Source organism: Lathamus discolor, chromosome Z (assembly GCF_037157495.1).
Source record: "Lathamus discolor isolate bLatDis1 chromosome Z, bLatDis1.hap1, whole genome shotgun sequence".
Lineage (NCBI taxonomy): Eukaryota > Metazoa > Chordata > Aves > Psittaciformes > Psittacidae > Lathamus > Lathamus discolor.
The window spans coordinates 68864176-68887049 of record NC_088909.1 but is presented as its reverse complement, the minus strand read 5'-3'; the positions used below and the strand labels follow the sequence as shown (position 1 = coordinate 68887049).

Genomic DNA, 22874 nt, shown 5'->3' with positions numbered 1-22874 from the left:
AGTAATGAGTTCTGAAAGGAGTAGCCAAAAGCTAGTCTAAAAAACCCCTTAAATTTATTAATTCTGATATGATGATGCATTTTCAAGCTCCTGAAGCCAACATATGTAGTTAATGATACAATTAAAAATGGAGATGTAATACGTAGTGTAGCAAGCTATGACAGAAGTGACCATAAACCATATGGAGCTAACGAAAGGGGGCGCCAGACCAGCTTCAGTCAGAGACGAAAGGGGAGATTGAGAGCCTGGTGACAAAACCCAGATGACTCCCACTCCTGCAGATTAACAGCCAGACAGACGTCAGACCTGTACCTTTGCTCCCGCGCAGAGACAGTACATTCTGCACTGTCTTATTCTGAATGCTCTTAATTACCTGCACTGTGAAGAACAGCTGTGAGAATGGTATCCCTGGGGTGAGAAATCTGAATGCCCTTCAGTGGGTACTCTCTGACCTACATTTTGGATTTCTCTTACTTATTACTTTACAGTAATGAGCTTTTAAAAAAACCTTTGTGCCTGCAGACTGCCTGCTGGGGCACCTACACACGGTTCCTGTCCCCTCTCTGGAAATCTTTTTGCTGCTTGCAGCTGTGGATTTTGCCACCTGTAGTTGAATTAATTTTCTTATATGCCATGAAAACTATGAAATGCTCCTGGGGCAAGATGTGTGGCTTCTCTGAAGACAGTGGTACTTCTGCCTTGTCAAATCCCAGCGTACTAGGTTTATTGCGAGGATGCTCTGGAGCTGGGCCAGGTCTAAGAGTTTCCGTGAGTGCCCTAGCACAATAGTGTTTTTTGTTTGGAGGGTGCAAGTTATAATTAATTATAAGCCCAAGGATGGTAAGGCCATTAAGATATAAGGTCACCTTGGTTATTACTCATGAGCCTGTCCCACATGATCTTGTGTTAACTGGACAAAAAAGACACTAAAAGGTTAAATTCAGGGAGTCCTACACATTTTGAGAATCCAGATTTTCTTGAGAGGGGAAAACATCCAGGGGCAAGTGGACCCTCAAACTGCCTGGCTATTATGTCAGATTGTCAAGACAGAAAATGATATAAATATGGGGGTTGTTTGCCCTGTAGCTTACCTGGGTCTGAATGCCTAGCCAGTTAAATACATCAAACCCCACTTTGGTCCTCAGGATAAGCAGCCCAAGAATAAATTGCATTCCTATTCCTGAAAATACTGGTCTCCAAGTAACCTAAATAGACAGAAAAACAAAACAAAACAATAACAACAACAACAACAACAAAAAAAAACAAACCCAAAAAACTCCCACAAAAAACCCACAAAACCTCCTTGTCATCTAAATATATGCTAATTAATTTTAGATGTTTGTTAACAACAACAACAAAAAAAAACAAACCCAAAAAAACCCCACAAAAAAAACACAAAACCTCCTTGTCATCTAAATATATGATAATTAATTTTATATGTTTGTTAAAACAATATAAGGGGATATTTGACTATATTGCAGGATAGGAGCAGCTGCCAAAACAGGTTGTAGGAGAGACTTGAAGCATGAATCAGCTCTCTCCATTTGAGAGCTGTATGAAGGGGATGTCTCCATCTAAACTAGCTGATCAAAGCCTAGCTTGCTAAGTGTGAACATGCACATTTCAGCACCATAGACAGCAAGTAACCAAATAGTAGGAAAAGGAGAGAGAGTTCTTCCTATGCTAAAGTTTATAGATTAAATAGACATAGATCAAGGCAGTAGAAATTATTTTCTTCCTTTAATCTGGAATGGAAACATAAAAAAAAAAAAGAAGTAAACGGGCATGTAGATTCTTCACATATCTGGAGTGAGAATACGGAGATTCACTACAATTTTTTGTGTGTGTGTGCTTGGGTAATTTCAACTCTGCTTCTGTTCCTCAGCTTTAAAGATCTTTGACACTTGCAAACTTCACTGTTAGATATTGCAATTCATAAGACATAAAGACAGTTGGAAAAACTGTGCCTGCCTATGACTAGTGCCTCTTCACTATACTGTAGATTTCTGCTTTGTTGCCTCAGAAAATATCTTTGTTTTGTGAAAACTGAATGTTATTATTTACAAGGCAAAGACCTGAGATGGCACTCTCCAGTTTATTCAGATGATATTTGAATAACAGAAGCCAATTAGGTTTAATAAGTACCTATGGGAGAGCACAAACCACTTGAAGTACATGAGTTTACCTCAGTTGGAGACTGAGTCCCTGCTGAGGGTACTTTTTCTGTTAAGAAATCCTTAGCACTGATGCAGGAGTGTTGAAAAGTGTTGGTAAAACTTGGTGACCCGGGCAATGGATTAGTCATTAATTTATGACTGATAAAAGTATGCACTGTATGCTAGGCATGCACACAAGGGTAAAATCTGAAGTGGGAGTTGTGGTGGCTAACTAAAGTAACCCCTTTGTAATATCTCAGCAGTACAGAAAGGACGTCATCTGGAAAATTAAAATAAATGTCATTGACAAGCCTATGGGAGTGGGTTAGCGAAAATTGAAGACCTCAGCTTGGCCTCAGCTGCTGCATTTGCAGTGGAAATCAAACTTGTGAGAGATTAAGAGCAGCATAAATGAGGGAAATGTCTCCAGTTCCATGTGTTTTGTGTTGATGTGATGGCAGTGTCCTCAAATAAGTGCTTGTGATGTCCTGAAGACTGCTGTGAACCTCCTGTAAGTGGAAAGCATGGAGCAGGCCTGCCTCATCTTGCACTGATACTCAAGGAGGAAATGTGTTCCAATCATTTGCATCAGGGCTGGAACAAAGGACAGGCAGCAGGCTCCCAAAATAGTGTGACTCAGGTGCTGGTACAGCCCCACACCTGCTCCCCAAGACACCAGAGCAAAATTAATTTCCTCAGAAATTAAATACATCACTGGGCTTTGGTAAGGCTAAATTTTTATGTTCATGGGTTTTCCGTTACTCTTGCTGAACTTGATACTAGCATAGAGAAATAGTTTTCAAGACATTAAACCAAAAAAACACCCCACAAATCCAAAACCCCAGAAGAACCATTAAATACTCACTCTGGTTGGATATTTGGAAAAGATAAACATCAAGAGAACATACAACACAAGCCCACCAAAGGAGATCAGCTGGTGGGATCCCTGTTTTGCTGTGTCAAAGATGAGCCAGCAGATGATAGCTATAATAAGAGCTGCACACAAAACCCTAGGAAAAAGAAAAAGGGTCAGGCATGGCATCCTGAAGTAGAACAGGTATTCCTTCCCCTCCCCACAGTAGATGTATCTCAGTCTGTGAATTAACTCTGAGTGATGTATTAAACTGAAATGCGTGACTCCACACAAGCAGGAACCTGTCTTACAGAACTATGTTCAGCTTGCATATTGAAGTCTGAGAGGCAAGCAAATACACCATCCATTTACAGAGAGGAAAACTAAGCTTAAGTCACAGCTGTCTAGTGTTATTTGTGTCTAACAGCTGTTTAGCTTCTACTGATTTTCGTGGTACATATATACTTATTTTTACCCAAAGTGGTTAGCCATTGCATGGCTGAATAACATTTTCTACACCTGCGACACTTTCTGTCTCTTGGAGGAATCCATAAACAAGTTAAGCACTTAGCCTGTGATATGTACAATTTAAGGATTGAAGCCCAGGCATTATTACTGCCCCTGGCTTGTTCCATCTGCTCATCAGGGCTCTCGTGTTCTGTTTGCTCCTTCCCCCAGAGAGGGTGCCAGATTGCCTAGTGCAGGTGTCTGTGTGTGACTAGTCTCTAATGTGGCTCCTGAGCAGGACCACAATCTCTACAACATCTTTCTTAGAAATTTCTGCTCCTGTAGCAAACATTTTAAAATCTTATGAGAAAATTGGGACATTTCCCTGAACACAAAAGGACTCCTCCTTAGAGCTCTTTCTCTCTGATAGAAGGTGACTTATCTGAGACAGAAGGTAGCTGCCCAATTTCCCTTCCTCTTTAATGAGAATTCATTTGGTGTTTACTTTGGTCTATGAGCCTCCTTTAGCTTCCCATTTTCCCAGGAATAACTTAAATGTTCCCTATAACTGCTCAGGAATTCTTGGAATTAGTATCTACCAGTTCTAAGGTTTTACCATTTGTCTACTAGATGAATATCTATCATCCCAAATAAGGCTGTATGATCTTACTATAACACTAAATATGTCTGGCTTGTTTTCATTCCTAAAGGTCAATTAAGAATTACTATGTGGATATGTGAACAAGTAGTGTCTACATAACACACATTGGTCTTTAGTAGTCTGCGTATGTTAGAATTAATTTTTTTATGTGTCTCATAAAATTGTCAATCTGAGCAAGTGACAATAAGGTACTTTCTGGCTTGTCTAATGAAAGCAGGCTACAACGCACCTGAACTACTATGAACATGCTCTTTTCAAACCCAAAACTTGTCCTGTCTGAATGTGAAGAATTTTTTTTTCTGACAAGATTTTTGATACCTAGGTATTGTATTGCAATCTTAAAGGTGTACCTGACATCTATAAACTGGAAAATATTAAATTATTCTGTATGTATTCTTTGATCTCATTGCAATTTGTATGATTGATCCATAACCCTGTGCTTGTGAGTGTCTAAGGTGAAATAAAACTGTAGGGGTAAATTGACTAATGCTTCGTCTTTCTGCATAAATAAGAAGTAATTAATATTTACCATTTCAGCCAAAACCACTGTTTCTCCAGATATCGTACTCCAGTGGAAAAGTATGCAGCAATTCTGTCTCCATACTTAGCTATTAAAAAATCCCAGCAGATGAAGAAGATGGCTAGGACAGTGATGATAAAGAGTGGGAAGGCTCTCTGAAAATTCAAGCTGCAGGCTGCAACAACTACTGCCAAATATGCTGTCATAGAAACAAGAATATGTCAGTGAGGTCAGTCTTTTTAAAAGCAGAATCAAATCTGAAATGTAAAGGATGTGGTTAAAGTTAGGCCTGTCTTTATCTTTTGAGTGCTTTTTTGACCCTTGGCCTAAATATTGAAAAATTTTGTTTTCATACATAGTGTTTTTACTTGCAATATGCTCATTGATATGAAAGGTGGCAGGTTATATGCTTTGGCCAAGACAAATTCATATCAAACGTGTTAATCACTTGGGAAAATCAAACATGTCTACAAAACTGCCTTTTCCTGTGTAAAACGTGTGAACAATGGTTCTTGTTCCTGCTTTCACAGGAAGATGAGTTTATCCAATAAAACTAGTGGAAGAAACACTTAAAAACATTCATCAATTGCCTGATTTGATGGCCCTTTCGAGTAATTGGGAAGCTTAGAAGTAGTTTACTTCGTAAAGTAACTGTGAATTGATTTGCCATTTTGCAGGTTCTTTGCAAGTACATGCAAACCAGTGAAATATTCAGTTCTCGTAAATAATAATCTGATTTTGTCTATGGCAAGTAAGGCAGAAGAACTACTGAGTTTTGCAAGGCAAGCTGTTTTTTATGGGTTTAACCCTGACATATCCGTAGAACTCACTTTTTTGAGCCAAGATATGTCTGTACGACAAAGCAAGATGAGCTTATGTTAGGAGGGCAGGATATTCAGCATGCAAATGACCCTTTTCTAACAACTTATGGTATGCTGATACGTATCACACAGACATATTTTACGTCTTTATGTTCTCAGTGTTCAAGTAGGAGGATCTCAAAAAGAAGCTTGGTGAACTGAAAGAAAACAAACCAACCTACTGGTTAATTAGGAAAGGGACAAAGAAGAATATCTGAATGACTTTGCAGTGCATACTGACATAAACCTTATTTCCTCTAGCAAACATTTGCTGTGGATATCAAGTGATATGGATCAGAACAGAAAACTTCCATTTCTAGCCTGCTGACTTAAGTTCAGTCCAAGTTGATGCCTGACTTTTTAATGTGATTTGTGCATGGTTTTGGGCAAGCTCCTGGAACTGTAATTTAACGAGCCTCCTGGAGTGGGCTGGTAATGAAACAGATGCAAACAGAACTACCCTTTCATCCCAAATGTAATTGCTAGTCACAGTTGAAGCATGATGCAGGAACAGTGTAGCAAGATCTGTGCTTTTGTTAAGTTTGGAAATGAGTGGAGGTTTTGTGATCTGGAACTTTCTCTGGGTCTAAATACATTTTTATCTCCTTTCAAATGTATTCTTTAAGACAAGAATTTTTGTGTAAGATAAAAGACAGACACAGCCTATAATCTCATAAAGGTAAATAAATAAGACTTCAGCAACCTTAGGTGTAATATACTATACCTGTTGTTAAAATTCCATAGATCGCATAGTGAATTCTGTTCTTATGTTTCTTGCAAAATTCACAGGCTTTATCATATTTCTTTTCTAAATGCCTAGAAAAATTAAACAAAACAAAACAAACAAACAAAAAAAACCAACAAAACAAATGAAACCAAACAGAACAGAAACTTCAGATGTAAAAGACAAAAAAAGAAAAAAAAAAAAGAGTAATTTGCACAGGAAGATCAGGTTAAATTGATTAAATATTCTCTGGTGGAGTATGCTGCACCTGGTAAGACTTAAAATCATACCCCAAAGTGCCAAACAAATTTGTGCTGACATGTGCAGAGCTTTTTAGGGGGACTCCTTTGATTTGATGTGGGACATGTCACTCTTTAACCCCAGCCAGCAGCTAAGTAGCACACAGCGGCTCCATCACTCCCTCCTAACCTCCAGTGGAATTGATAGGAGAATTGGAAAAAGTAAAACACACATGTTGAGATAAGGACAATTTCATAATTTATATAAGATGATGATGATGATGATGACAATGATGATGATGATTAATAATAATAATATTAATAATAATAATCAGTAGTAGTAGTGGCAGTGGTGGTGGGGGTGATAGTAGATGTAGTAATAAAGTGAGGGAGAGAAGGATAAAGCCCACCACCCACTGACTGATACCCAGCCCATCCCTGAGCAGCAACTTGGAGCCCAAGTTGGCCCCTTCCAGCCAACTGTGACTAGTTTCCATACTGAGCATGACGTGCTGTGGTATGGAATATCCCTTTAGCTAGTTCTGGTCAGGTGTCCTGTCTCTGCTTCCTCACGCTTCTCCTGCCCCTCCTCACTGGCAGAGTGTGACACTGAAAAGTCCTTGGTCAGGGTACGTGCTGCTTAGCAAAAACTAAAACACTGGTGTGTTATAATTTTTCTCAACCAAGACACATCACAGCACCAGCTACAAGAAGAAAATAAGTTAACTACCCCAGCCAAAACTAGGACACAAGTCAAAAAGAAAATCTGACTATCTAACTGGTCAAAGCTAGAAGGCCAATTCTGCTCGCCTCTGAAGTACAACTCTTCTGTTCAGAGGTCTGTTAACACCGGTTAGTGCAAACTGGTACATAAAGTTTCAATGTTCATTACTAGATCCACAAAGATTGTTAATACAGCCATTGCAGCACTGCAATGGGGAGCAGTAGTAGTTGTAAAGGCTTAAAGCTGCATTTGTGTATGCAAAATAACCAGTATCCATCTAAAACCTCATTACAGTGTGTATAGATTTTTCTGTATATTTGAAAAATTGGTTGTTAATTAAATTAACTTTTCATATATGACTCATCATTTTATGGAAGCTAAACTGATTTATTACATTTGAATGTCCTATCCTAGTATCTGTTCTTCCACTTACTACATACTTCACTTCTTTCTTTTCTCATCTTGCTAAGGGTAACACAGAATGATTTTATGAAGTTTTGGGAAATTTTGGGAAATAGCAGCTAAGGGCTTTAATTCAACACAGATTTCCAATGTTAAGCATGCTGGTGATGTGGACTTATTTCAGTTACAAAAGATGTAGCTACGTAAACACCCTTGTGTTGTGCAAGCTGAAAAACAAATCACAGCTGTAGCTCAGCTTTTCTAAGGTGATGGCTCACACCCTACAGTCTATAAAGGCAACATTATATAAACTGATTAATTTAAAAGAAATTGGAGGTAAACAAGGAGTATTAACTTAATTCATATCAGCACTCAGAACAGCAAAGCAGGAACATATCCCTTCACCAGTGCAAAGAATAAAAAGGTCTCTGGTAAGTCTTAATTTCTTCTGGTATTTCAGTTTTAGTTCTGGAAATTCCTGTTGCCTCACAGATCATAGCTTCTTATTTTTTGTTTTAGTTGTAAGAACATGAGGTTATCTACCCAATCTCAGCAGAGATTAGCTATAATAGGAAAAGAAAAGGAGAAATGAGAGACAGATGCTTGAATAAACCAGAGTTCCTTTATCAAATTTACAGCTCATCCATCAAGCAGAAAAAAGGAAATAATATTATCTACTATCTGTTAATGCTACTTACGAGCCCTCTGGGATTTAAAATTGCTATTTTAATATTGCAACTCACTGTAATCTCTTCTTTGCTGTAACATCTATTTCTCCCTTGTTATTTATGAATTTAGGTGGTATCAGGGTATTTTGAATGTTGAGGCATATATATGTCACAAATATGCAGCTCTGTTCTGAAAGAAAAGATTACTTCCTAAAAGCCGATCCTATAGGCTTAAAGTGATTCACGCTGGAGAAACATAATAGCTCTTAAGAACATTTAAAGTTGAACTTCAATAATTCTTGGTTTCATTTTGCAACTCAAAAGTTTTTTCTGATCTGCAGGTACTCTGTAAGTGAATGTCAACACCTTGCACACGCAGTGAATGCTTGTTAAAAGCAGACTGACCTTTCAAATGGCCTGTGTCTCAGACCACAGGCTATTCAGTACTATCTGTTGAAAGAAACTGATGACATTCAAATTGGAAGCACCCTTTGTGAATATCCTTTTTGAGAGGTACAAGGAAGATGTTAGGTCACACTAGTGCCTGCTTTTAGAGGCTAATTTACAAAAAATAACTTAGTAGAGTTGTTGAGTTATAGAGTTGTCAGGTGCTCAAGATAAAAATAAGCCCAGACAAAGCAGAAAACCAACTACAGAACCGGAGAGTGCGGAACAAGCAGTAGCCTGACTGGAATCAGAATAGAGCAAAGTGCTCTTCAGCTTACAGCCCAGGAGGAGCTTTCACTGCCAGAAGGAATGGTACCTGCTGCTGATGGAAGAACAAGGGGACCTTGGGAACAGTAAGCTCTGCTAACTTTATTTATCCCTCGGTTCTCCATGGGAGTACAAATAAACAAGAATCAATAAAAACCATACAGGCTTCAGCTCTACACCAACTAAACCCATCTTTGTGCAGAGGTGCCTCCTGTTGAGTGACACCTGTGGGCCCATGTTTGAATGGGAGAGACCCCACTAGCTTTGTACAGCCAATTGTGCACCAATACTTCCTTATGCAGTTAACATACTTGTGGGGTGAAGTTAGATACATGCCACTGAAGAGTCTCATCAAACTGGGACGTTTGATGTATCACATCTCAGCTTTTTGCCTTTTTTTTTTTTTTTTTTGCTGGACAAGACTCTAAATGTTTTGAACAAGAAAGTGTTTGATGAACTGCTAAAGAAATTACAAGCCTCCAAAGAACAGAAAGGCAAAATGAAAGAATATCTAAGTTACTTCTAAATACTTTTGCTAGATTTTGAAGCAGTATTTTATGCCATTATATGAGGGCATCAGTAAAACTGATCATGCCAACAAGTCCAAGTTCTATATGTACACACTGAAAGCATAACTAAAATCTTTACAGCTACTTCCCTATGTAAGTGCATACAGGCATGACATCTTTCCAAGTAGTCCCATTTGAGTAAGACAAACTGCTCTTTGAGATACCCAGTATGTGAGTTGCTCATAGAAAGACAGGTTCAAAACTGAAATGGTGTGCTGTCATATGAATGAATATGAAAAGTACAGTGTGATTTCTATGAAGGCTTATATGAAGATTCAATATGACAAAAATACTAAGACATTAAAATAGGGTTTTAAATATTATTTCTTAATTTTTTAATGTCTTATGCATGGTTTGTAATTTTCACCAATAAACTAATCCTCAAGTAAAATGTAGATGTGTGCTTTCATGCAAGGTCACCTGACACCAGAATTAATGGTGTAAAAACTCTTCTCCATTAAAACCGCTTTTTTACAGCTCTCCTCTCCTCTCCTCTCCTCTCCTCTCCTCTCCTCTCCTCTCCTCTCCTCTCCTCTCCTCTCCTCTCCTCTCCTCTCCTCTCCTCTCCTCTCCTCTCCTCTCCTCTCCTCTCCTCTCCTCTCCTCTCCTCTCCTCTCCTCTCTCCTCTCCCTCTCCTCCTCTCTCCCTCTCCTGTCTCTTTTTCTTTTTGCACTGGGATAAATAGGTATGTAAACTAAAGGCCAATATGAATCTTTAAATTCCTGACAGAAAGTTTAAGACCTGTCCTCAAAAAGGCTTTTATGGAAACATCGGAAGAGTAGTTAATGTAGAAAAGGAGAAAAAAATCTTGCTCCTTTAATTTGAAAGGATTTAGAGCCATTCTACCATCATACATGTCAGTTGAAAGGTGTAATAATGTTAAATACGTTTCTGTATTACGCAATTGTTAGGCAGAACAAAGGTGTGTTTAGAACAGGGGTATGGCAGTGAAATATGGCAGCTGTCACCCCAGAAGCAGAAACACTGGCAGCTTATTCCTTAGGCCAAGGTGAAGTGAGTGGAAAACTTACTCATCCGAAAGACATTACCCTTTCAAGCGTGGTTGCTCATCATCTACTGAGTCACGTTTGCTTTCATGCAGATCACTCTCAATATTGATGTATTCATCCTCCTGGAAAACAGATCAGTGCCAAGGCTGTGAGAGGGGTGCATGCTTGATGAGTAAGGCACAAAACCCCAGATCCCCTCTGGCAGACGGCTGAAGCAGTGTCAAGGCTTTCCCATCTGCACTGAGCACTTGTCTCCAGCTCTCCAGTCTGCCACCAGCACTGTGATCAGTGTTAGGCAAGCCCAGTGGTTAGACTGTGGCTGTGAACTTTCCCAAGCCATCCACACTGTTTTGAAAGGGAAAATAAAGGCAGGGGAGAAATACTGGTTACTGAGAGCTAAAAAGAGCGTCATACAGACTACCACTGCATACATGCTGAAAGTGAGAGCTGCAGGTAGGGGTGGTAGAGCTGTCAATTAGCCAGCTTGCCCAGCACCGCCTGTTGATGACCCCCTCATTTTGTTGCTTCTCTCTTTGCAGAATTTTAATATGGTGGAAATTTTATGTATGGAGGATGGTTAAATTGAGGGGGGAAAGGAACTTAGTGTTTTAAAAATTTAGCTAAGCCAATAAATCTGTTATTAAGAAAAGCTGCTGAGGAAAGGCAACAGGTAACAATCCTTTAAAGACAGCTAGAATCCATTTGCTATCTTTGTGTCAGAAACTTGACATTTTCATCAGAACACACCTTTATACTGCCTGAATCCTCATAAGCCTGGCTGCATTAAGGCTTTTGAACAACCGCAGCCTGACCTCCACCATGATAGAGGACTGTCCTTGAGGCAGGTAGGAACAGCACAGCCCCTGAAGCCACTCAGCACATGCCATGCCCACCTTGCGTTACTGTCCCAGTCCCAATCCTGAAGGGCAGAGCGAAAGTGCCTATCCCATGTGTACATACCTCCACACTTGCAGCTGGGCCCATGGAGGGCCTGGCGACACAGGGCAGGCAACTGTTGGATTCAAAGGAAGCAGCATAACCACACATCACCCTTGAGCCATGCTCCCATCTCCTCATTTAGATGCTGTGCCAGGCCTGCCCTTGGGTGTCCCACCAGCACCATGGTGGCGGCAGACAGTGTTTCCACAAACTAGTGGTTTTGTCCTGCCCTCTGGAGAGGAGCTGGCCTCCTGGTACACAGCCAGCTGGACTGGTGGCAGGCTGCAGGTGAGCTTTCCTTTTCTTATTCTGTCACTATAATTTGCACTAACAGCATTCCCCAAACTGCTGTGTGAAGCAAGGCCCACCACAGACCTTGCCTTGGCCCCTCGCTTCCATCTGTCTTTCCTGCTGCAGGTGCTACTGAAAGTCCTGGAAAGCCCTAAGTTAGCTCCTAGTGAGAGACTTGAACCAGCTCAAAGGCAAAGTTAACATAAAATGAGTAATAAAAGTGCTGCAGAGGAATATGTACATAGAAGCTGCTACTCATTCCCCTAGAAGAAAGCTCAGCGTGACACAGGCAGGAGCCTGAAGTCCTCTTGACTGCAGTTTTTGGAGGAGGAGAGGGGGTGGAAGATGTGTAACTCTGTGGAACTGCACTGCAACTTCTGGCTGCACTTTCACTAACCTTAATTTCTATCTCTTTTTGGTCTTGACTGAAATAAAATAAACCTGACAAATACAGATGCTTCTGACAAATACAGCATAATTCTCAGTGGCTGTAGGAGGTGGGCTTTTTACCTGAGGGACATTGGGTGCTGATAGTATTGAAATATCATTTATTCCTGGGCTTAAATTTAGGCTATATTGCATGCAGGTGCTTATCACAGATTTTTGAACCTACATTATAAGTTAGGAAAGCCCAGCCCTCCAGTTTGAAGAGCCATGCTTTCATGTGTGCAGGCGTGTGTGCCTTAGTTACAGCGTGCCTGGGAAAGGGTCAGTGTGGGTATGTGTATCTCCACTACATTTGCACAAAGTAGTGACTGAACGCTTTCACCTGAACCTTTTAAATGGGAAACAGGTTTCTTTGACTAAAATGAAGCTTTCATCTTTCATCAACTTCAACTACTTTTCTCTGTTTTTAAAGTTTCCATCAGTTCCTTTTATTCTTTTTGTTTTGACATTTTCCTTGTTGTTTTCCTTTGAAGAGGAAGGTATAGGTACTGTCTATCACCATCCTCTCTGAGGATCTCAGATCCTGGTCTAGTTCACAGGAACACATACCAGAACAGTCCAAGTGGTCCTTTCAATCACTGTGAGTCTAGAATCACTCCAGCTTTGAGAACAGAGGCATTTCTTTAGCAGGATGCCTTTTCTGCCTTTGGTTGTATCAAAAAAGTCCACTGGAAGATGCAAGAGAATATCCACAGCATCAGGAAAACTATTTCTCACGTGCTGCTTCAAGGACCATCACCAGACTTGGTGAGTAGATATGTCTCCATGCTGCATGTTACAACAGGGGAAATTCTAGAAGTTTTTCATGGAACTTTTAGGGTATCAGGTTGCAAATTGAGTGTGGATTTGAAAATATTAATATATGACACTAGTAAAATATCTGTGGGGATTTTTAACCTGACTTTCATGTCTTCATAGTGAGCTACTCACTATGGCGGCTTAAACAAATGTACAGCCAGAAAAAGGCAAAATGGATGTGTTTCTTGTGAATTAATCTGTATTGTATTCTCCTCTTTGGTGAGCTGTAAATCAGAGCTGTTGCCTCCAGTTTGTGTTTGTCGAGAAATTCTCCTTATTTTGAAAGAACAGGTATTTAATAAAATGTATGCCCTGTCTGACTGAAAGATTGTGTCATGAAATCCAATGTTTCCAGCTTCTCTTTCTCCAGCTTCTCAGGAAAAAATACTCTGTATCAACTTGTCATCATGGTATGCTCTCAGATCACTATACCTGATGCCTCTTTTTTATCTTGTATGAAGCAGTTATGACATTAGAAAACATTTTTTTCTAAATCCTCCACATCCTGTCAATTTTCTATGTTTTTTCCTAATTTCTGAGAACAGACCTCGCTTCCCTGTCAGTTTATGAATTTTAAATCAAATTCAAGCTTTCTAAAAATATATATCTTGGAAGTATCATCATAGCGAATTGCTGAAATTGAATGTGAGGTTCATAAAGTTACATAAGATTATTAAAAAAAAAAACCCAAAAAACCAAAACCTAAACCATAGGTTAATATGTACAGTTTTCTTATTTTCTGATTTCTTCATTCTCTGTGAATTGTCTCCAAGACCTTTCATATTTGTAACATCCACACCTTTAATGTCTCTCTGGGGTGTGACAAGACCAGAGATTTCTCATCAGCCTTTCTCATATGCAGTAAGAACTGATTTATACTCTGATGCCTGTGCTTCTATATTTTAATTAAGTAACACAGGGACCCCGCAACAGAGTGTACAGAGCTCAGGTGTTCAAGTCCTTGTGCTATTACACAAACCTGCATCTGCCGTGGGTGTTGCTTAGCTACTGTGAATCTGCTGTTTTCTTGACCCAAACTCACAGGTACCCCCAGTGCTGTGCTTTGCCTCAGTACTGGTTCAACAAGTTTGCAAAGATCTCGCCCTTCTCCCCACCAAGGGCAGAAAGGCCTATCTGGGCCTTCCTCAGCTTGTTAGTACCTTTACTCCAGTATATATACCCCTTATGCATATGCAGTAAATACATATTTTTTAAAAAAATGCCTTTCTACTGCTCTTGGAAACTCCTAGAGTATGTTTAAAGAGCACAGTTAGCTTTACTGCATTAGCTGTAGGTGGTATACCTACAGAGTTGAAGACAGCCATAATCAACTCCACTATTCCTACTACTATTATTAATTGCTATTATTAGTTTTCTTTTTCTGAATGTTTTGAAGAGTACATTATTTCTTTATAATGATCCTTGAAGGGCTGCTTATTTTGGTTTTGTAAGAAAGCTTCTCTAAGCTAAATGTTAAATAATTTATACCCACAATTGATATAAATGTTTCATATTTCAGTGGTTTCTTATGGCAGCAGTTATGGTACAGTCATTTCACTGCGTTTTATTGCATGAAGTATCTCATTACTTACATGGTAATAAAACCGGTAAAGGAGTATCTACATTTAGCCTTCTCAGAAAATTATCATTTCTAAATGAACAATATAAAAATAAGCTTATTCATAGTAAATTATTATAACATAAAGGCAGGAATTGGCAGTACTACTAGACATAAATTACATTTTGCCTTTTAGTTGAAACATGACCGTAGAAACAACCAGGGCAGTTCCCAGTAACATATGCTCCTTAAAGATGTTCTGCATCTAAACTTCACAAAAAATTGGTTTCAGTAGAGATGTTTCTGCAAATTTGTGTGTCTGGTGGAAGAGAAAGGGGTTGCAAGAAGCTGTTTATTCACCTGCTGTGTCCCTGATGAACCAGATGCTGACCTATCAGTTCCCTTCCTTCTAAGAGAAGAATGTCTTTGCACTCCTTTCAGAGGAACGTATTTCTTTATCAAAAGTATCTCTGTTGCTCTTTGCCTTCTAACCAAGCTGTATTAGGAGTCTGTCATAGCTGTCCCTGAAGTTGAATATGAAAGCCTGTACTGAACTCTCCATAAAGTGCAAAAAATCATCACAAGAACCAGTGCTTGACTGTAGCATTGAGATATATTAAAAAGAGAGCATAGTGAAGATGAAGTGGTTCAGTTCTGTAACTGGCACACACCCACCCCTGGGATAGTCTCTTTGAAGACTGAGCAAGATAAAGCAGAGATGTCTTAGGACTTTTTCTGCAAATGTGAATCCCAGTAAGCACCTACGAAACAACTGCTGTCTACAAAAAATGGAAGTACAGAAATTGGAAGAAACCTCCACTTTGTCCAACCCACTGCTCAACTGCAATAATTACATAATTTCTAGAAAAATTAAAATATATGAATGTATGAGTAATGTAGCAGAAATCTAGTAAGAGCATGATGTGATTGATGGGACTCTAAATAGCCCACACTTCAGAATAATATATTTGTGTTATTTTCTGCAGGCATAAAACCCACTGATTTCAGCTGATTATACCACATTTCTGGTATATTCCAGATTCAGTAGAAACTGACTAACTATTATTGATAATAAGTTTACTTCAGTAAGAGACTACTGTTGACTACAGCATCCATTAAATGCTATGAAGCTGAGTAATTTTCTTATATTTCATAGCTGATTCTTCAAGTACAATGTCTCCATCCTCCCCTTTATACATTATTTTTTGTTTGGTGAAAATGCATGCTATTTAGCCTTACCCCTTGGAAAAAAAAAAAAAAAGAAAAATATCTTTAATTTCTTATCAGAATAGCAATATTTAAGTAGCAAATAAACCCACCTATTCCTTTTTCCTGTTTGCTCAGAGTCTGAGTTTGCTGAAGGAACATCGCACCAGAATGTCAATCTGCCTGTTTTTATCACCTGCTGTTGCAGATTGCTACCAAAGCACCCAGCCAGAAAGTTTCTACTTCATTTGCACAGTATCCTTTTCCACCTTCCTGGAAATGTCTGTAGAACAAAACATCACAACAGAAAATGGGAGTTCAAGCCTTAGTGACTATAGCTAGCATGGCCCTTATATGAATACACACCAGATCCAGCAATATGCCATGTTCACTTCTGAACCTACTCAGCCTGTAGTGTCATAAGGAAGCAGGAAGTTAAAACCAAATAAGAGGAGCTTGGAGGGGAAAATTCTCTTCCCGTTAGGCCACACTTGAAGTATTACAGAATTGATCCATCTGTTTTCAATGCTAACAATATGAAAAGTGTTACACAGTTGTGCTTCTGATTTCACACTCTGCTGCACTTTTACTGATTGAAATTTCCTGCTTCTAAAATACTTGATTACATGGCAAGGGCATGAGTACTTGAAAGTGAAGTGCTTTTACAATGTTTGTTTAGTTCCCTCTAGATGAGCAATTCATTTGCCAAGTCTTTTTGCACCACTACATTCTTTGACCTTCCCTCCTGTGTCCTCCCAGCCTTTTGAACGACGGATTGGTTTTGCTAAAAGGGTGTGACTTCTATGAGTTTTGCTTCTAACAACAGCACATGCTTTTAGAGTTGATGGTTCTCCACCCCTGCCAGTTAGTGATGAAAACAGATTGCCTATCGGAGCATCCAGACTGCTCCTTGAACTGTTTATGGTTTAAGAGTCGGTCATTACATTAGCTTTGGAGATTAGAATCAGGGTACTTAAAGAACCCTGTGAAAAACACATGCTTCAAAGCAAACGTTTTAAGCTACCAGGCTAGATTTCACTGCATTTCAGATGGCAGTCAACTGAAATGAAACCATAAGGTTCACTGTTCAAAACTTTGCTATTCTTTTATTATTCAATGTAATTGAAGACCATTCATCTAAGTTTTCCCCCATGTACTACCTTTTGCTAGTCAGTATCAAAATTCTGAAGCAGTAAAAATGCACTTTAAATATGGATGAAGAAAATTTTTGATCAATAATCACAGCATTCTTAAATTCCTGTCAAATGATAAAATTCAGTGTAAGGGCTGGAGGGATGAATGCTCATTATCCATGTGTTAAACTACAGTAAATGAGCTGTTGAGACAGCAGATAAAATACATGTACTGCCAGATTTAAATTCAGCTGGATAAATCTTCATGAGGTGTTTTGAAATGGTTTGGAAATTAGCCTCACCCACCTCTGAGTACACTAGTATTTTCTTTAAGAGCTTAAATTGTCAGTCTTGAGGGGGATAGTTGGATAGTATCCTGAAATGCAGGATAAACAAGTTAAAATGATAGACAGGCAAAAGCCGGCCATAAAAAAAAAAAAAAGAGAAATAGGAAATCCATTCGCTCTCAGAACAAGTAAAGTGCATCAGAGGCAGAAAGCAAAAGCCAGAAAATATAAAAAAGGAAAAATTGCACATTCCTGAGAAGATAAAAAGGTTCGCATGAGCCCCGCAGTTAATGGCATTCAAAATATCTATTGGTGGCAAGCAGGAACACAATGAGGATGACAAAGACAAAAATCCTAAAAATGTTTTTTACAAGGAATGTTTACTTAACCTGAGAAGAGCTTAAAGGCACAACTAATTTGCACTGCTTCCTGTAAGAGAATGGGTAGTATGTCACAGTTAAATTATTAAAAAAACAAACCAAACCAAACCCTAAAAAACAAAAAACCTGGCTTTAGAAAGCAAGTTTCAAAAATGTGAAAAAGGACTGCACACTTTCCTTTGTGTATCTGATGGAGTTACGCAGTGCAATGCCTTCCTAGTTTCCAAGAGAAATTACAGCAATTATGGAAATGAAATGTAGATTCTTAATAGTGCCATAGTCTTTAATTAACCAACCAGACAAAAGTATCTAGTAAGTTCTGGAAAATGGAGATAAACACAGAAATATATGGCATTTTTTATGACATGTTATAAGCTTGTTTGGATGAAATGGAGTACAAAAGCTGTATATGTTGTGGCAGTACCAATGTCCTTACGTAGCATAAGTAAAAGGCAGAATTTTAAAAGGTGTCCTCCTTCAAGTCAGTTTCTTAAGAGCATGGTGTGCTGTTCTACAGAAACAAGTACTGACTGTTTAATGCACCATAACATTGACAACAGGGGGCCATCGAACAGTAAATATTTATTAGCTGTTACCTTCCGTTTGCATTGTATTTATTTTATTTTTATGTCTGAGTTCCTTTCAAAAATCAGGGATTTTTTTCATCCCAGCTACCATTCCTTTTTATGAACCAGCTTTTATCATTCCTTGAGGAGTAAGTGTGAGTTGTTGTTTAATGTCATCATTTACAAAGATCTGAATCATCAGAACTGATTATTTAAAATCTTTGCCTCTTAAATGATGGTTATACAAAGCTAGGTAAATCCAATCTCAGTTTTAGGGTTCCTGTTAACTGTTGCAGGGTTTCTGAGCAGGAAATTCTGTGGGCAGCAGGAGTAATCCTCCAGCCGGTGCCATAAGGGAGAAATTAACTGAACCACATTAAATGCAAGAGACACAATAGTGTTTCTATACATTGCATATGACATTATTATAGATATAGATACAGAATGTATTACATCAGCATGTAGACACTAAACATGGACAATCTTTGGAACAGTGATGAGAATCTGAAGATAAAAGTTTATGTTCCTTACATTGTGTGACATAATTTAAGGGGATAAAAAACTATTAAACTCCACAGTGTCTCTGTATAAACAGTGTGGCAATCTATTGATTCTAGCCTCTGTGGTACAGTTAAAATCCTGTTTCACTAGAAAATACTTCCGTGTGGATGTGTGTGTTTCAATATCAATAAGCAATGTGAAACTGAGAAGTGCTCAAATAGTTATCCCCCTCTGATCATTTGTATCACTAGTCAAAGGCAGATTACTCTGTATTCAACCTCTTCATCCTCTTTAGAGTGCCCCACAACAGAAGGCACAATGCCCCCCATTCTTGACATAATAAATCTCCGATATGATTCTTCATCCATCATTTGTTAGACTTGAGCTGCTTTATTATGCTGAAAGCTGTTTCCTTAACTTATTTACTTTATAAAACAAATTACCTACCTAGGGTTTACTTTGTCCCTGTCTTATTTTTTCTGTCTTTTTGTGTGTTAATCATTAAATGACTCAGGTACATCTGAAATTACCTATGGAGTGCAATCCCACATTGATACTACAAATGGCTTAAATCCAGAACACTTCTGTGTTTTGAGGTTTAGTGAAGATACTCATAGCTTGATTCTAGAAGACACTGTATTTTGGAGGAAGAAAAGCATTTAATCTTTGTGCAAGAAAAGTTCAAATAGGAAAAAAAAATCACAAGACTGTTGTCTTCTCTGTAGCTCCTACTGTGAAGTGATTTATTTTTCTATACATAGAAGTGTTTCTTTCTGGGTCTTATTTTCTCTAGGGAGCAACTTGGATGCTGAGTCAGAGAAAGACAGTGTAAGGGTAAACGTGAAGAATTTTATGGCGTTCCAGGAAAAAAAAGTAACCAGGAAACCTGATTCAGCCCCCAGTTTTCTTTGCTGCACAGTATTTCTAATTGATATTTGAATTATTTAAATAGGAGAGGATATGTGGGCTCTTGCAAACTTCTGCAGTGGTAAGGAAATGAAGCACCTGGGTTTCCTGCATATTGCCCAGGTGAGCTAGCTGTGTAAGGCAGTGTATTAACCCGAATCACTGCACTGTGCTCCACAGACTGCTGAGGAAAGAAGTGATTTTCAGCTTAGGTACTGAGATTCTGCAGCTAGGGAGGGACTTCTTTCCTTCAAGGGTTTGAAGGCAGAGACTTTGAAAGCTGACTTCACTATCTTAGTCACAGATTTTGTGGGAAAAGGCAGCAAGGATGAAGCCCTCTCCTATCACATTCACTTGAACTGAGGGAGACCCAAGTTGAAATGCTTTTGACTATCAGCTCTGAAGCACAGATGCATTTGAGGGCGCTTTGATTACCCAGGAGAATACCCTAACCACTGGGCTATAATGTTTTAAGAGAGTTATCTATCCATCTACTCTTGAAGCTGCCCTATTTAGCATGAATTATTAACTGTTGACTGGAGTAGGGACTTGACCCTAACTCCCTTACATTCCACAAATATTCCCTGATGGGCAGATTATCAAATCAATCTATTGCTTGTCTGTCTCTATAGCCCAATGAATAAATACGCAGAGTGGTTGGATGTCACAGGTGTTACACAATATTCCACGTGCTTAGCATTCACAAAGACCTTTCTGTGTTATTTGAATAGTGTCTGGCTGATATTCACACCCACTACGTGCTACTTTTCCTGCTTGCTGAGCTAAGGGCCGGCATAGGGATCTGAAGCTGTAGAGAAGAGTAACGGGTACTTTGCTAATACAGTGCTCCTTAGAGCCACTGTCTCTTTCTGACCTGTTCTACTTTTGGCAACAAGTACAGTTAATCAGCCTGGATATGGGTTCCCTGCCTTAATTCTTATTAAAGTGCAGGGATGCTGGGCACTGAGAAACGTAACTAACTTCTTAACAGTTTTTGGTGCTTCCATTTTTGAAACCTTCTTTTTTAAAAATGGTTGTTAACATCACATGCACAATACACAGAACCTTCTGGGTTAGCTCCTTACCTCCTCTCTGTGCTTTTCTTGGAAGTAGGAGACAATTGCACTTACTTTATGCATGGAAGAAAGAAGATATGCCACATGTGATTACATGAATATTTTTCTCATATCATTAATATTGATTTGATGAGGTGTATGTCTGCTGCATAATGATGACCTCATCTCCAACAGAACTGTGAATTACCTATCCTCCTGAAAAAGCAGCAACTGATGCAGCAGATGGGAGAGGTGGATGAGCTAGTTCTGAGATACGTCAGCCTATGAAATATTACTGAGTTAGGAGGCTTTTCAAAGACACTGGTATACCAGGCAGCAGACGAGCAGTAAGAGGAGCCTACTTGAATGTGTCGGTTGTGCTCCAGCCTTGTACTTTGGCAGGGTACCAGTGCAAAGCATGTTGGATGTTGTAAAACATTTGCAGGCAGAAGCAGAAATGGGTACATCTTTTTTTCAGGGACTGAAATAAACATTGTTCATTGTTTGTAAGTCGTTCAACTTCCCACAAAGCAAAAGAAACCACGCTTACCTGAAAGGCCAAATTTTTCACTCCTGAGTGATCACAGGTGGTCTCCTTCAGCTCCATGTGTATAGCATGGGCGGGAGAGCTTTGGGTAAATGTCGAAAGATACTTGCAGCACAGGGGAACAGCAGCCAGCACCTAGTTAATCCGTCCACAGGTCGACGAGTATCACTTGAGGTCTAGTTAGCTGGAGGCACTCTCAGGTTGCTCTTGCCCACTCAGGGCTCCACCTTCTCACTCCCCTGGCACAGCCCCTTTTGGCCAGTGTGAGAAACTGCATTGTGTTTCCTTAGACAAGAAGGGAGAACTGTAGGCCCCAAGAGGCCGATATATCCCTGGGTGATCCCAAAGGCAAATGTGTGTACTTACATGACACACACTTGGCTTTCGACACTTGCTTAGGGGAAGATCTTCCACACCCAGATCTTTGAGAGGTCAGCACAGTTTTTGTCTTTTTTTTACAGCTATTCTCAAGTTACAGTTTCTGTGACGTTATCATGGCTCTGTTTTCATGGTGGTTAGAAACTTCATCTAGCCAGAGAAAACAATGGAAAATTAGCAGCTCACAAACCTCCATAACAAACATTGGTTATGCATTTTCAGTTGGCTTGTCAAATTTGATGGCACAGGGTCATTTGGATGTCTGTCCTCAGATTACTCACTTTTAAAGAAGAGTTTTCTAATACTTTCCAGGCTTGCTATTTGCAGAATGGCAAAATTATATTCTTAGAACTGTCAGTTGGGTCTCCTCCCCATGGTTTTGATTGCTTTTGGACTCTTGTCTTTACAGCTTGTTCTGTGTAAGTTCACTGGAAATAGTAGCACTGTTACAGACATTAATGTCAGAATTTGAAAGAATATAAATTTTGTCCTCAAGGACAATAAAAATTAGGGAATGTTTTATTTCTCTGAAATACAGCAACATATAGTTTTATACGGATTAGGTACCTAAATTTGTAACTTCCTGCATGGGGTTTGTAAATGTCATGAGTTTTGCCTCCTCCCGTGACAAAAGGCAAAAATTATACCCTGGTTTAGGAATACAGACAGAATGAACCAGCATGACTGAGTATATTCTTGGAAACAAAGAATAGTTACATGAAAATTAAGAAGATGCATCCTCCCAACTATGCTTAATTATATTATAAATCATACAGTTGCAATATATGATCTCTGAATTTCATAACTCTTGCTGAAAAGGGAGACTGGTGTGAGTTCTTTTCTTGTGTGGTTTTTTGGGGGTTTTTTGTTTGTTTTTTAAAGTAAGGAGTGCATGACTTTTAATGATATATTCTGGTTTTCAGTGTCAGAATCTTTTTTGATGCCCCAGGTTTTGAAAGCATGTTTGTTGCCATTTGTATTTGCCCTGTGAGTAATTTCTGTGAGTAATTGCTTCTCCCTGCACATTAATCACCAGCAAAAATAGCTGCAAATCTCTTTAGCAAGTTTGATATAATTGTCTGCTGATTACTGCATATCTCAGCTGGTTTTCTCTTCCTTTCTTCTTTTTCTCCTCTTGTCAGTTTTGGACATGTGTTTTTACTATCAGAGTGAAGAGGGCAGAGGGAACAAGACAGTAAATAATTTTCAAATCAGCCCATGCAAGGTTAAAATCTGTAGTCTGCATTTGCATGGATGGGAGAAAGTTCTACCCTTCTAACTACGCCAAGACATAAGCATTTTCTTCTATCGTTCCTATTCTTCTGACAACTTATT

General features: G+C 39.1%; 1 protein-coding gene across 1 annotated transcript in view; it reads right to left on the bottom strand.

Moving 5' to 3' along the window:
- SLC28A3 (solute carrier family 28 member 3) overlaps positions 1–21221 on the bottom strand; it is a 41436-nt gene extending 20215 nt beyond the window's left edge. Inside the window, exons 1-7 of the mRNA XM_065663859.1 lie at positions 21165–21221; positions 13737–13834; positions 10587–10673; positions 6222–6313; positions 4647–4836; positions 3022–3166; positions 1092–1205 (exon numbers count right to left, since the gene is read on the bottom strand). Of these exons, the coding sequence (XP_065519931.1) occupies positions 1092–1205; positions 3022–3166; positions 4647–4836; positions 6222–6313; positions 10587–10673; positions 13737–13834; positions 21165–21221 (783 nt within the window). The remainder of the gene's footprint in view (positions 1–1091; positions 1206–3021; positions 3167–4646; positions 4837–6221; positions 6314–10586; positions 10674–13736; positions 13835–21164) is intronic.
- Between the last annotated feature and the right edge of the window lie 1653 nt (positions 21222–22874).